This window comes from Dipodomys spectabilis, unplaced genomic scaffold (genome assembly GCF_019054845.1).
Source record: "Dipodomys spectabilis isolate Male_0828 unplaced genomic scaffold, ASM1905484v1 ptg000085l, whole genome shotgun sequence".
Classification (NCBI taxonomy): domain Eukaryota; kingdom Metazoa; phylum Chordata; class Mammalia; order Rodentia; family Heteromyidae; genus Dipodomys; species Dipodomys spectabilis.
Window position 1 is genome coordinate 9824909 of NW_024870762.1, and position 12368 is coordinate 9837276.

General features: G+C 42.2%; 1 protein-coding gene across 1 annotated transcript in view; it reads left to right on the forward strand.

Annotated features, from left to right (window-relative positions):
• The first annotated feature begins 1285 nt into the window (after positions 1 to 1285).
• The window catches only part of Gpld1 (glycosylphosphatidylinositol specific phospholipase D1), a 42043-nt gene continuing 30960 nt past the window's right edge, over positions 1286 to 12368 (forward strand). The window contains exons 1-4 of the mRNA XM_042683742.1: positions 1286 to 1605; positions 5443 to 5498; positions 9277 to 9355; positions 12234 to 12331. Coding sequence (XP_042539676.1) covers positions 1509 to 1605; positions 5443 to 5498; positions 9277 to 9355; positions 12234 to 12331 — 330 coding nt within the window. The 5' untranslated portion in view covers positions 1286 to 1508. The remainder of the gene's footprint in view (positions 1606 to 5442; positions 5499 to 9276; positions 9356 to 12233; positions 12332 to 12368) is intronic.

A 12368-nucleotide genomic window follows, 5' to 3' on the forward strand; every position in this document is an offset into this window, starting at 1 on the left:
ATTTATTTAGATTTCTATGTGGAGTTTTTTTTTTTCATTTTAAAAGTTGACTTAAGTTTATAAAACACTGTTAGCCAAATAAAACACAAGCATTTGTGGCTTCTGGCCTAAAAGTGAGTAGAAGCAGCTGGGCCTAATTCCCCCAGAAGAGGAAAGTGCTTATTTCCTAGGGCTTTGAACCTGGAGTTAATTAAGATTACAAGGGCTGGAAGCAAGTACAGGGCCCAGAGTTCAAGGCCCAGTACCAGCAAAATGAGTAAGTAAATAAATATTACAGCACAATGCTGACAGACGACAAGTCTTGAATCATCCATTGTTGTTCTTTCACCTCTTCCGGCTAACCTGAAAATAAACATGGTTTCCTCCCACTTACATATTTTTTGTGCCAGTATTTTGGCTTGAACTCAGGGACTTGGACTCTCTCCTAGCATTTTTGCTCCATCTAGCACTCTACTACTTGAGCCATAGTTCCCTTCCTTCCTTCCTTCCTTCCTTTCTCTCTCTCTCTCTTTCCTTCTTTCTCTTTCTTTCTGCTAGTTTATTGGAGATAAGAGTCTCAAGGCCTTTTTTGCTTAGGCTGGCTTTGAATTGTGATCTTCAGATCTCAGCCTCCTGACTGGCACTCAACTCCTTGTCTTGCATTTACTGTATGCACTATACATAATTAGAACTTTAATATCACCATCCTTTCCATGAAGAGCTTGACCTAAACCCTGCCCCTCCCATGGATTCAGTGCTATTCATTGGCTACTTCATGTCAAGTGCATTCAGAACCCAGTATTTTCCAAACCTTTGTTTTCCTGGTTCAGATCCCCTTCCTGTGCCCACCTCTCAAGTGGATCTTCTACTGGGCTGTAGGAATCTGACATTCCAATAGGTTCCAGAGGAGTCAGGGGTAGAAGACCAGGAGTGGCTTCACTTGTGTAATCCTACACAAGTGTTTGTATCTGTTGCCAAATACTGAAAGAGAGCCGGTTCCGGCTGTCCAGCTGATCACCACAAAAGCTTTCCCAGCATGCACTTGCAGCTTAGGAGGCCAAGAAGCAGGAGAGCCTGATAAGTATGTGGAAAGGATGTTTGAGACATCACCCACGTAAGGTAAGGCTGAAGAATAGACTATCAATTTGCACAGGTGACTCTTGTTTAGAAAGCAAGACTAGATATATATTATCGGAGGACAACTTTGCCTCTTCCTAGTTTCATATTAAAATGGAATCCAGGGAAATCCTCGGTCCATGGGAAGATGGAGATCTTTCCGGCTAGAAGCTTTTAGGTGTTGGTGGATCATTTGTTCCCTGCTCTCAGGCAGACAGTCTTGTTTGCTTTGTGGTGAAGCTAAACAGTAGTTGAGCAGTTGACTTCATTGGAAAATATTATTTCGAAATTCAGCTTGCTTTCTCGTGCCAGTGATCTGCAGAGAAGGGACCTGCGGAGTCTGTGCCTGGAGTTTGGAGTGCAGTGCTGCGTGGAGTGGTCCTGTCACCAGAGGAGCTGGAAGGAATGACAACATGCCTGCTTTCAGGCTGCGCTCTGGCCTGCTGCTTGTGCTGGCGTTTTTCTGTTCTACAAGTTCACCATGTGGCCTGTCAACACACATAGAAATAGGTAAGAACTGGGGTCATGTTGTGTTATCAGGAGTAGAAAGCTTGTCGAGATAAAACTTTCCCTTTCCCAGCTGAGGCCCAGGAGAGAAGAAAGCCAAAAATGGAGTCATCGGGGGATGGGGCGTGGAGGGGGCCTGGGAGGTGGGTTGTGTGGGGGGCACAGCTAGGCAAGAAAGTCAGGGCCAGGTGGCTGGTGATTGTCTGGGTGGGGACACAGGGAGGAGTTTGACCAAGTGAGACTGCAGTAAAGCAGAGGGGAGAGCAGAAAGGTAGGTGAAATATGGTGAGAGTGAGCAATGTATATTTGTTGTTGTGCATTTCCAAGACAGGCATTCTAAGTATTTGTAAAGGGGCACAGGTAGCCTTGTGGGTTCTCTGTCAAGTGGTTTAAAAGGTGTCTGGCTTCTGGCAAGTTAAGAAGGAAGGTAGGAGTTAGACAAGACAGGGAAACCCCAAGTAGGGGTAGAGGGGAGAATGCTGGGAGATGCACTGTATTCAGAAGCTGGCACGTGGAATTTAGAGATAATGTAAAATATTTGTTTTGAAGAGTGGGTGGTGTTGAGAGAAATGATAGAAGGGGTAACATTGATCAACTTGTATTGTACTCAAACTGAGGTTGAATTGGAAACTCCTTCGTACAACTACTTAGATAATTTTTTTTTTTTAAAACAAAAGGACAAAGGTACATAAGCCAGGGTCCCTGACCTCAAGGACTATGATGTAGATAGGTACACACACACATTCAAACATACACAGACATACACAGATAGAAAAAAAATAAGGTTAGATGTAAGTAGGTGTAAACACAGAAGTATTCTTTTTCATATTTTTTCAGCTTTGTTGAGGTACAATTGATAAATATAATTTGTAAAAATTTAAGGTATGCAATGTGATGTTTTGATAGGCATGCATATTTGTGAAATGTTTACCATCTGGAGCTAATTAAAATCTCCACAGGTTCACATAGTCATCACTCTTAGCCTATGTTGTGAGAACACTGAAGGTTATCCTTAAGAAAACAACTTGAGGGGCTGGGAAGGTGGCTCAGTGGTAGAGTGCTTGCCTTGCATGCATGAGGCCCTGGGTTCAATTCCTCAGCACCACATAAGCAAAAAGAAAAAAGCCGGAAGTGGCGCTGTGGCCCAAGTGGTAGAGCGTTAGCCTTGAGCTGATGAGTTGAGGGACAGCGCCCAGGCCCAGAGTTCAGGCCCCACAACCGGACCCCCCCCCCAAAAAAAAGAAAACAACTTGATTATTTTTATTTATTTATATTTGTGTGGGGGGGGGGGTCCTGGGGTTTGAACTCAGGGCCTAGGTGCTCACCATGAGTTTTTTTGCTCAAGGCTAGAGCTCTACCACTTAAGCCACAGCTCCATTTCTGGCTTTTTTTGGTGCTTAAGTTGGAGATAAAGAGTGTCATGGACTTTCCTACCTGGACTGGTTTTGAACCTTGATCTTCAGATCTCAACCTCTTGAGTAGCTGGATTATAGGAGGGAGCCACTAGCACGTGGCTTGATTCTTTTTTTAAAAAAATTATTATGTATTATTACCTTTAAGTAATTGTATAAAGGGGTTGCCATTCAACACATCAGTAATGAATCTTCATCAATATTGCCTCTTTATCATTCTCCCCCAGTTTGATTCTTCTATGAATTTGGGTTTGGAATATTTTTAACCTGGAAAATGCCAAGTCATAGGTAAATTCATCAGTTGAATATGATTACATAATTATAAATATACTGTAGTTTCTGGGTTTTCTTTAATTCTTGTGAAAATACTTTACCATTTTACCACCTCCAGAAATGATAAAATTACAAATAAGATATGAAAATTTATCAGTGTAAAATAGATGTAGACAGAGAACTAGAGTAGAATCAATGATCTCCCAAATTTAAACTCTTTGAAGGGCATACCAGAGGTCACTGAAGTCATGTTCTTTTACAGACAAGGAAACTGATCCTGCAGAGTTTCATAGCTATCTTTGTTATGTGTAATGCTGGGCAGCCTGGCCTAGAGTTTCACATCCTGACAGCAAGTTTGGTGTCTGTTAAACATTGGTTGCCAGAGAGGAGTCAGGATACACTGGAGAAGAGATTCAGTGCTTGGTTTTAAGACTCCACTGCCGTAAACTAGATACATGGCTCCAGGCCATCTTTGCACCTCTCAGTCCCTCCACTAAGAAACAAGGGACTTGAACTTCTTATTGAATTCCAGAATCTTTCAACCATAAGCTCAGTGGAACTGAAATAACTAAAACTATAAGGTAAGCTGAAGAGGAACAAACATAAATGGCAATGCTCAAGTTTTTAATTTTAGAATTAGAAACAATGTATAAGAGAGGTGCCAAAGAAAAGTCCTAAGGGGGGTCTGGGAAGGGGCTCAGTGGTAGAGCGCTTGCCTTGCATGCACCAGGCCCTGGGTTCGATTCCTCAGCATCACATAAGCAAAAAGAAAAAAGCCGGAAGTGGTGCTGTGGCTCAAATGGCAGAGTGCTAGCCTTGAGCTGAAGAGCTGAGGGACAGCGCCCAGGCCCAGAGTTCAGGCCCCACAACCAGACCCCTAAGTCCTAAGGGATGTTGAAAGATACCTGCATGTGCATATAGGTGAGCGTACTTAAAGACATCTTCTGAATAGAATCTGTACGGATTCTACGAGTTTCTCTGTAAAAGAAAGAAGTTTTATCACTTGTTTTCTAATTGCCTTATGTGATGTCATCAACATCATAGGTGATGTTTTCCTTGTCATGGAATTTGTGTGATACTCATGTAGCAAGTTGGCCTCATTCAGGTGTTGAGCTTTGTAAATCACAGGAATCCTATGTATGAATCATTTGTGCTCTGATTTGCCTCATGGCATTAATGCCTACCATAATTGGAGCAGCTATATACTTGTTGAATGGATTTTAAAACTAGAGGCTATTCATCATAGAAATAAGGTGTTACCTTTGCATGTTTGTTCCCAGGAATGTTAATTTCATTCTTAACTAGGGGTTTTGAACTTGGTCTCTCTACTGCTTCAGACACACTTCCAGCCTTTTATGCTTTGATTATTTATTTATGTTTTAGATTAGGTCTTGTATTTTTGTTTTCCTGAGGCTTGCCTTGGACAGAGATCTTTCTAGCTATACCTCCTATATAGTTGGGATTAGTTGCATGCAGCATGCCAGACTTCTCCTGACATGAGGTCCCATTAACTTTTTTTTTTTTACTGTAATGTTTTTCATCTTTACCTCTTAAGTGGCTGGATGACAGGTATAAACCACAGCACCTAGCTATGTTAGTCTTTCTGTTGATTCTGTCTGTGTCTTGCTCCATGTATAGAGCAGGTGGCCTTCTGAGATACTTGGTCCTTCTAATGAGTTCCAATAATAAACAATCATTTGGGAACCATGGATTAGCCCATCGTTTAGGGCTTATATTTCTGATGTAAGTTTACCTACTTCAATTCTGAGACAAAATACAAAAGTGACAGTTGGTGGTTCTTGAGCCTCTCTCATTGGGGTCAAGCCACTGTACTTGATTCTTTTCCATGGTTTCTCCCAGCAACCCTTTAAGGTGATTATTACTGCCTTGTGGGTAGGAGGGAACTGAAACCTAGAGGGCCTCAGTTTACCCAAGCCCCCAGAGTTAGTTCAGCAGAAACTTTAAGTCACCAAGGAAATTTTATTGTATTCTATTAATATAAGCATCTGTACAGAAAATTCCCAGTGAGCCCAAACTGATTTTCATTTCCTGCTTCCCAGATAGTTTGCAAGTTCACAGTTATTCATTTCATTTTCAGAATGATCTCTGACAAATACAGAGGTACTTAATTGCGCTGTGAATTCGTTTCTTTCAGGACACAGAGCCCTGCAATTTCTTCATCTGGAAGATGGGCGTGTTAACTACAGAAAGGTATAAAGCCCACCTGCTCTCTCCACATCAACTCCTGCAGTGGGTACAAAGGTCCTTACAGATACTTAAGCCAGTTCTAGAACTCATTGTTATAAGACTAATGTGTTAGGAAACCGAGTCATGAGTGTTAGGAAAGATCAAGTGGACACAAGGAGAGAAAGAAGGCAGAGACTTCAGTCCACCAGAGCTGGCTTTCCTCAGGGCTGCAGGAGACCTCATGTAACACTGAGCAGGTTGCAGAAGCAAAGAGTGACGAGTGTAGAGGGTTTTAGGTTTTTTATATTTTAGGGTGAGACTCTTCTCCGAATTTCTTTGTCTTGTCCTATTGGGGATTTGGGATACAAACTGGGATTGAGGGTGCAAACTATCCTGTTTGAGGTTTTATGGTAGGAGTATCCTACTGAGGTTGGCAGCCCTGCACTTTCAGATAAGGTCAGGGATGAAGGTTTCCTGAGAACAAGAAGGGGTCCCTGAGGGAGGGTGGTCAGTGGGCCATGGGAACAACATGAAGTTAAAAGAACAATACAGATTCCCATCATAATGCTGTGCTTTAAAAGTGTGTGTTCCCACCAATGCCACTGGAATATATATATATATATATACATATATATATATATATATATATAATAAATGTTAAGTAGTTTAAAATTGTGTGTGTGTGTGTGTGTTGGTTGGTCAGTCGGTCCTAGGGCTTGAACTCAGGGCCTAAGCACTGTCCCTCGTGCTCCAGGTTAGCAATCTACTGCTTGTGTCACTTCCAGTTTCTTGGTGATGTATTGGAGATGAGAATCTCATGGACTTTCCTGCCTGGGCTGGCTTGAAACTGCTATCCTTATATCTCGGCCTCCTGAGTAGCTTGGATTACAGGTGTATGTCACTAACACACTGCTCCTTAATTTTGTTGTTGTTGTGGGAATTTTTTCTTACAAAACTCCTTTATTTGGATGAACAAAATTGTGACATTCTTAAAAGGAAATATAAGTTAGATATCTAATCTGTGACCATGATGAGACAGTTGCACATTCTGAATAAATGAAAGGGTTAACACGTAAGCCTTTTTTTTCCCCCCCTTGGAATTTGGATACTTTAGCAATTGGAATCATAATTTGAAAATCTATTGCCAGGGGCTGGGAAGGTGGCTCAGTGGTAGAGTGCTTGCCTTGCATGCATGAGGCCCTGAGTTTGATTCCTTAGAACCACATAAGCAGAAAAAGCTGGAAGTGGCGCTGTGGTTCAAGTGATAGAGCGCTAGCCTTGAGCTGAAGAGCTCAGGGACAGCGCCCAGGCTCAGAGTTCAGGCCCATGACTAGCCAAAACACACACACACACACACACACACAAAGAAAGAAAAGAAAATCTATTGCCAAAATATACTCTCAAATATATCTTTATAAAAAGGGAAGTCAGACTTAAGAGAAATTGTTTATTTTCTACCCTTTGTCATGGTGTGTTTACACAAAGTGCATCACTAGGAGGAGCAGGAAGTTTTAACTTTATTATTTTATTTTGTGGTGCCCGAGTTTGAATCCAGGGCCTTGCATGTGTGGGACAAGCACTCTGGCTATAGCCCCAGCCCCGGAAACAGAGGTCTTATTAAGAGGTCTGCATTGAGGTTCCATTTCTCCTCCTGCCACACTTTTAGCAGGACTACCTGAGGGCTCACCTCTACTCACCCTCAACTTAGTTTAACCCATTCTGACCCTGGCTAAACAGTATTCAGTGCCACAGATGGTTCTTAAATATTTACACTTGATAAGAATGTGATAATTCCTCATGATATCAGAATTAGATCAGATTATTACTAGTAAGTCTTGACAATCCAGTGTGGAAAGCAGGATTAAGATAATGGAAATTTAGTATATCCCCAAGTCACTGAATCATAAAACTTCTGACTTGCCAATGTAACCAGCCTTATAGAAAAACCTAGCATTTGTATCTTTTAAAAAATTTCTTTATATCTATGTATTATTGTAAAGATACTATACAAAGGGGTTACAGTTACATGAGTAAGGTAATGAGTCCATTTCCTATCAAGCATTGTTACCCCCTTCTTTGTTTTTCCCCTACCATCCCTTCCCTCTCTACCTCCCCAACTCTCCCTTTCCCCTTCTCCCTGCTCCAAGCTGTAAAGTTCATTTTCAACATAGTGTCTTGTACAAGCATATGTATCTTAATTGACATTTTCATTGATCTTGGTAGAAGGTAGATAGGGATCTAAGTCAACCTGGGCAGGAAAGTCCGTGAGACTCTTACTTCTAATAAACTACTTAGAAAAAGCCGAAAGTGGTACTGTGACTCAAATGATAGAGCACTAACTTGAGCACAAAGAGGCTCAGGGACTGTGCCTGGGACTGGGCGGGAGAGGGGCAAGGAGTAGATAGGCCTGAGGAGAAGTTAGAATCAATCAGCCCTGAGTGTGTGACTGGCTTTCTGATAGAGGCATTCAGTTTTGTACTTCACTTCAAACATGTTAGATGAGTATAGTTCCTCTCAGCAAGAACTCTGATCAGAGCACTGAATATCATCATTATTCATCCATTCACTGGGTGTGAATGAACACCCACATTCCCCCTAAAAACTTGAAGATAACCCATAAGGATTACTTTGCTTTCCAAGGAGGAGGCAACAATGCTTGATAAGAAATGTACTCATTACCTTGCTCATGTAATTGTAACCCTTCTGTATAGTATTTTTGCAATTAAAAAACATTAATAAAAATCTTTAGTTAGCTGGGCACTGACGGCTCATGCCTGTAACCCTAGCTACGCATGAGGTTGAGATCTGAGAATCATGGTTTAAACACCCTGCCCCCCTCCCACCGCAAGAAAGTCTGTGAGACTCTTACCTTTAATAAATCACCAGAAAACCCGAAGTGGCACTGTGGCTAAAAGTGGCAAAATGCTAGCCTGAGTGAAAAACTTCAGGGACAGTGCCCAGGCCCTGAGTTCAAGCTTCATGACCACCACCACCACCAACCCTCACCCTACAACCCCAAAACAAAAAGCGAACAAACCCCCCCATCCCCACCAAAGACAAAACAAAAACAATCCTTTAGTTATACAAACGAGTTTCCATTCAGTGAAGCAGTTGATGAATACAGTGCATCTGATCAAAGTCACCTCTTGCTTCATTTTTCTCCCAACCACACTCCTTCCCTCAATTTTGTTGATTTTGTGGAATAGGTATTGAATTTTGTTACTGCATTCTTCCCCCAAGACCTGTACTTCTGAGGTCTGAGTTTTGTTGGCTCAGGGATTCTGTTTTGTTAGTGTATCCAGACTGGTTTTCTGCAGTGCGCAGAGTGCCTGTTCCCATTACAGCCCCTTGAGTTCTGCAGCCAGCAGCAACCACTACTCTGCTGAGTAAGGATTGAAGTTTAAAGCCAGCCTGGGCAGACAAATCCCAAGACACTTATCAATTAACCAGCCCACAAGCCAGAAGTAGAGGAGTGGCTCAGTAAGTGCAGAGCCAGCCTCAGACAAAAAGCGAAGTGAGAGTAGGAGGCACTAAGTTTAAGTCCGGTACTGGCATGCGAGGGTGCATGCATGCATGCGCGCGCATGTGCGCGCGCGCACACACACACGAACCTGAAGTTATGTACTGTAGGATGTTCCTTAAATTATGCATAAATTTTGATCAGTTATTTACTTACTCTTGCCGGCCTTTGCTCCATAACCCCTGGAGCTCTGGCATGGCCTTGCTGGGAGGTCCAGAGGTGGCATTTCCCAGGGGACAGACTCTTTCCCCTAATCTCCTAACCTCTCATCCCTCTCCCCAGCTGCTGTTAGAACACCAGGATGCCTATCAGGCTGGGGCCGTCTTTCCTGACTCCTTCTACCCTGACATCTGCAAGGGAGGTAAGGTGAAGGTTTATAGACTGGACTATGGTGCTTTTAACTGTTTAATAGGATTGGATATAGAGTTTTAAAATGGACAATCCCAGCATGGCATGTTTGTCTCTATTGTGGGTCAATGTTGCCTGTGTAAGTGTAGAATTTCTGAAAATTTTATTTATTTTTTGGTGAAACTCATTCCAAGTATTCTTATTTGCTTGACTGCATTGTGTTATATGAGAATTAGATCCAGTCTGAGTTTGTGTTCCTGCTACATTGCCTGTGGTCTTGAGAAAGTCCACAGTTTCCATTTCTTCCTGGTAGCAGTGATATTCATGCCCAGCCTTTTCACTGGCTTATTGCCAGCATTAATGCTATTTTGTCAGTGTTAGCCAGAAACTGGGCTCAGAGGTTTGTTGTTTTGGTTTTGTTTTTGGTTGTGGGTCTTGAACTCAGGGCCTGGACACTGTCCCTGAGCTTTTTTGCTCAAGGCTAGCACTCTGCCACTTCGGGCCACAGCACCACTTCCAGTTTTCTGGTAAATTGGAAATAAGGATCTCACACACTTTCCTTCCCCAGGCTGGCTTCAAACTACTATCCTCAGATCTCAGCCTCCTGAGTAGGTAGGATTATAGTCATGAGCCATTAGCACCTGGCTCAGAGATTTTTAAGAACATTAGCAGGGTACAGAAGACATGCTCAAATTGATTTCTCAGAATTGGGTTTATTTTACTTACTTATTTTTTGTTGGCCATGGGGCTTGAACTCTGAGCCTGGGTTGTCCCTCGGCTCTTTACCTCAAATCTAGGGCTCTACCACTTGAGACACAGCGTCACTTCTGGTTTTCTGGTGGTTAATTGGAGGTAAGTGTCTCACAGACTTTGCTGCCTGGACTGGCTTTGAATTGCCATCCTCAGATCTCAGCCTCCTCAGTAGCTAGGATTACAAGTGTGAGCCACTGACGCCTGGCTTATTTTTTGAGACAGGATCTTTCTTTATAGTTCAGACTGCAGGCTAGCCCAGACTAGTCTTAAACTTTTGATTCCCTTACCTCAGCTTTCTGAAGGGTTACAGGAGTGTAGTACCATGCCAAAGCCAAGAGGCTTTGTCTAACTGGACTCAATTTTCAACCTTATTATTTTGCTTGTGTGTTGTACTTCTCATTCATTCTAACTTATATCTAGTTTAACATTTCTGGAACCATATTCCTAGCAAATCTATCCCTTGATTTTTTAAAATTTCTTGATATCCTAGACAAAAAGAACAATTGTTTATTAAATGTAAGAAACATTAAGTGTGTGCCATTTCTAGAGATAGACAAAATGCACATGAAAAATGCTGAAAAGAGTGGAAAGAGAATGTAAACTAGTATTTTGGGTATTATCACAAGCAATATATGCCTTCATATAAATTTGGGATCAGTATGTGATAAATAAAGGTGAATTAGAAAGAAATACAAAATTAAGGAATTTGCCTATGGATTTATCTTCGATTTTTTTTTTAGAACTTTTCCCTCCAAATCTTTTGTTTTCATACACATCTAATTTGGTAGCAGCTTTTTTCTTCTTTCCCGATTTACTTGTATTGGGCCTTTTCAAAGTATGTGACTTTCTTAAATGCCAGAAGAAAAGAACTCTGCATTTACACTCATATTTCATGTTTCCCTAACGTGGAACCAAGTGATATAATCAGATTACAGGGATGAGTGATGTAAACAGGTTTACAAAGAGCCCTGAGGGGCCCTGGGTGGTGTTCAGTAACACAGCACTGGCAGAGGAGATGGGCTTTGGCCTTTGGGCGGTGGCTTGCCTAGGAATCGGCATCCAGTTCACCCAGAAGGGAGTTAGTTGCTTTTGCTTCCAGTCTGTAATGACTGGTAAAAGGAGTCATAGGATTACCAGCACAAACTACCAGGCTCCCCCTGATTTGTCCCCTAAGCAGAGACTGTTCCAAAGAATAATTCTGGGATTTTTCTGTATTTGGGAAGTTTTTACATTTTTACCTGTAGGAGAACTGTAACAATCAAATTTCTTGGTTCTAGCTTCTTTGAAAATCATTTCAAGGATGAGTCTGGTCAAGGTACATTGTAAGAGAATGTGGACATATCCAAATGACCTCCCCCATTCAACTAATCAATACTAATAAATGTGGGGAAAGTTAAATGATTAAAAAATATTTTAAAGTGCTATTTAGGCAAGTTTTACATTAGCACAACATTACAACATTATTATTATTTTTTTCTGAAGGGATTTGAGCTGTGGAGTGTTGCTCTTACTTGCTTTGTGACTTTGGCCACCCCATAAAGAATCCGTGGCACTCAGGAAGTTTAGAACATTTTGTTTGTGAGTGTCCTGCTGCTGCTGGGGGAAATAAGATGGGACATGGTGTGTCAAGCTCACTCCAGTGGTGTTTGGGTAATATTCACTGGAGCCTGTGCAAATTAAAAACAAAAACAATTAGAGGTTTCAAGTACTTCAAAGTCTGTGGATCTGCTGTTTTGTGTGTGTGCTCTGAGGGTTTTTCAAAGAAGGGACTGAACCCCTCCCCCTCATTCCCACCAAATCCAAACAACCCAAACTTGTCTCTCAGTTTTTAAGGCATGGAAGGGAGAGTGGAAACCTAGCTTCTCTTGTAGCCCGCAACAGGACACTTTGTGAGCCAGTTTTGCTGTTCCTGGAGGGCTCCCTACCCACAATCTTGCCTGCTCCAAAAATGGAGTCATCCTGTGACCATCGACAGAAGAAACAAATGCGAGCAGGGGTCATTGTGGGGTGGGGGGACTTAACAGCATGGTGGACAGTGGACAGTGTGTATGGCGGGTGTGTGGGGGGGGGTGGAACCTGGAGACTCTTCTGGAAACTCTTCCAACTTTAAAAATCCAGAATCTGCTTTTGTTTGCCAGGAAAATTCCATGATGTGTCAGAGAGGACTCATTGGACTCCGTTTCTGAATGCAAGCATTCATTATATCCGAGAGAACTACCCTCTTCCCTGGGAAAAGGTATGCAGGGCCTGTAAACCTCAACCAATTCACCCTA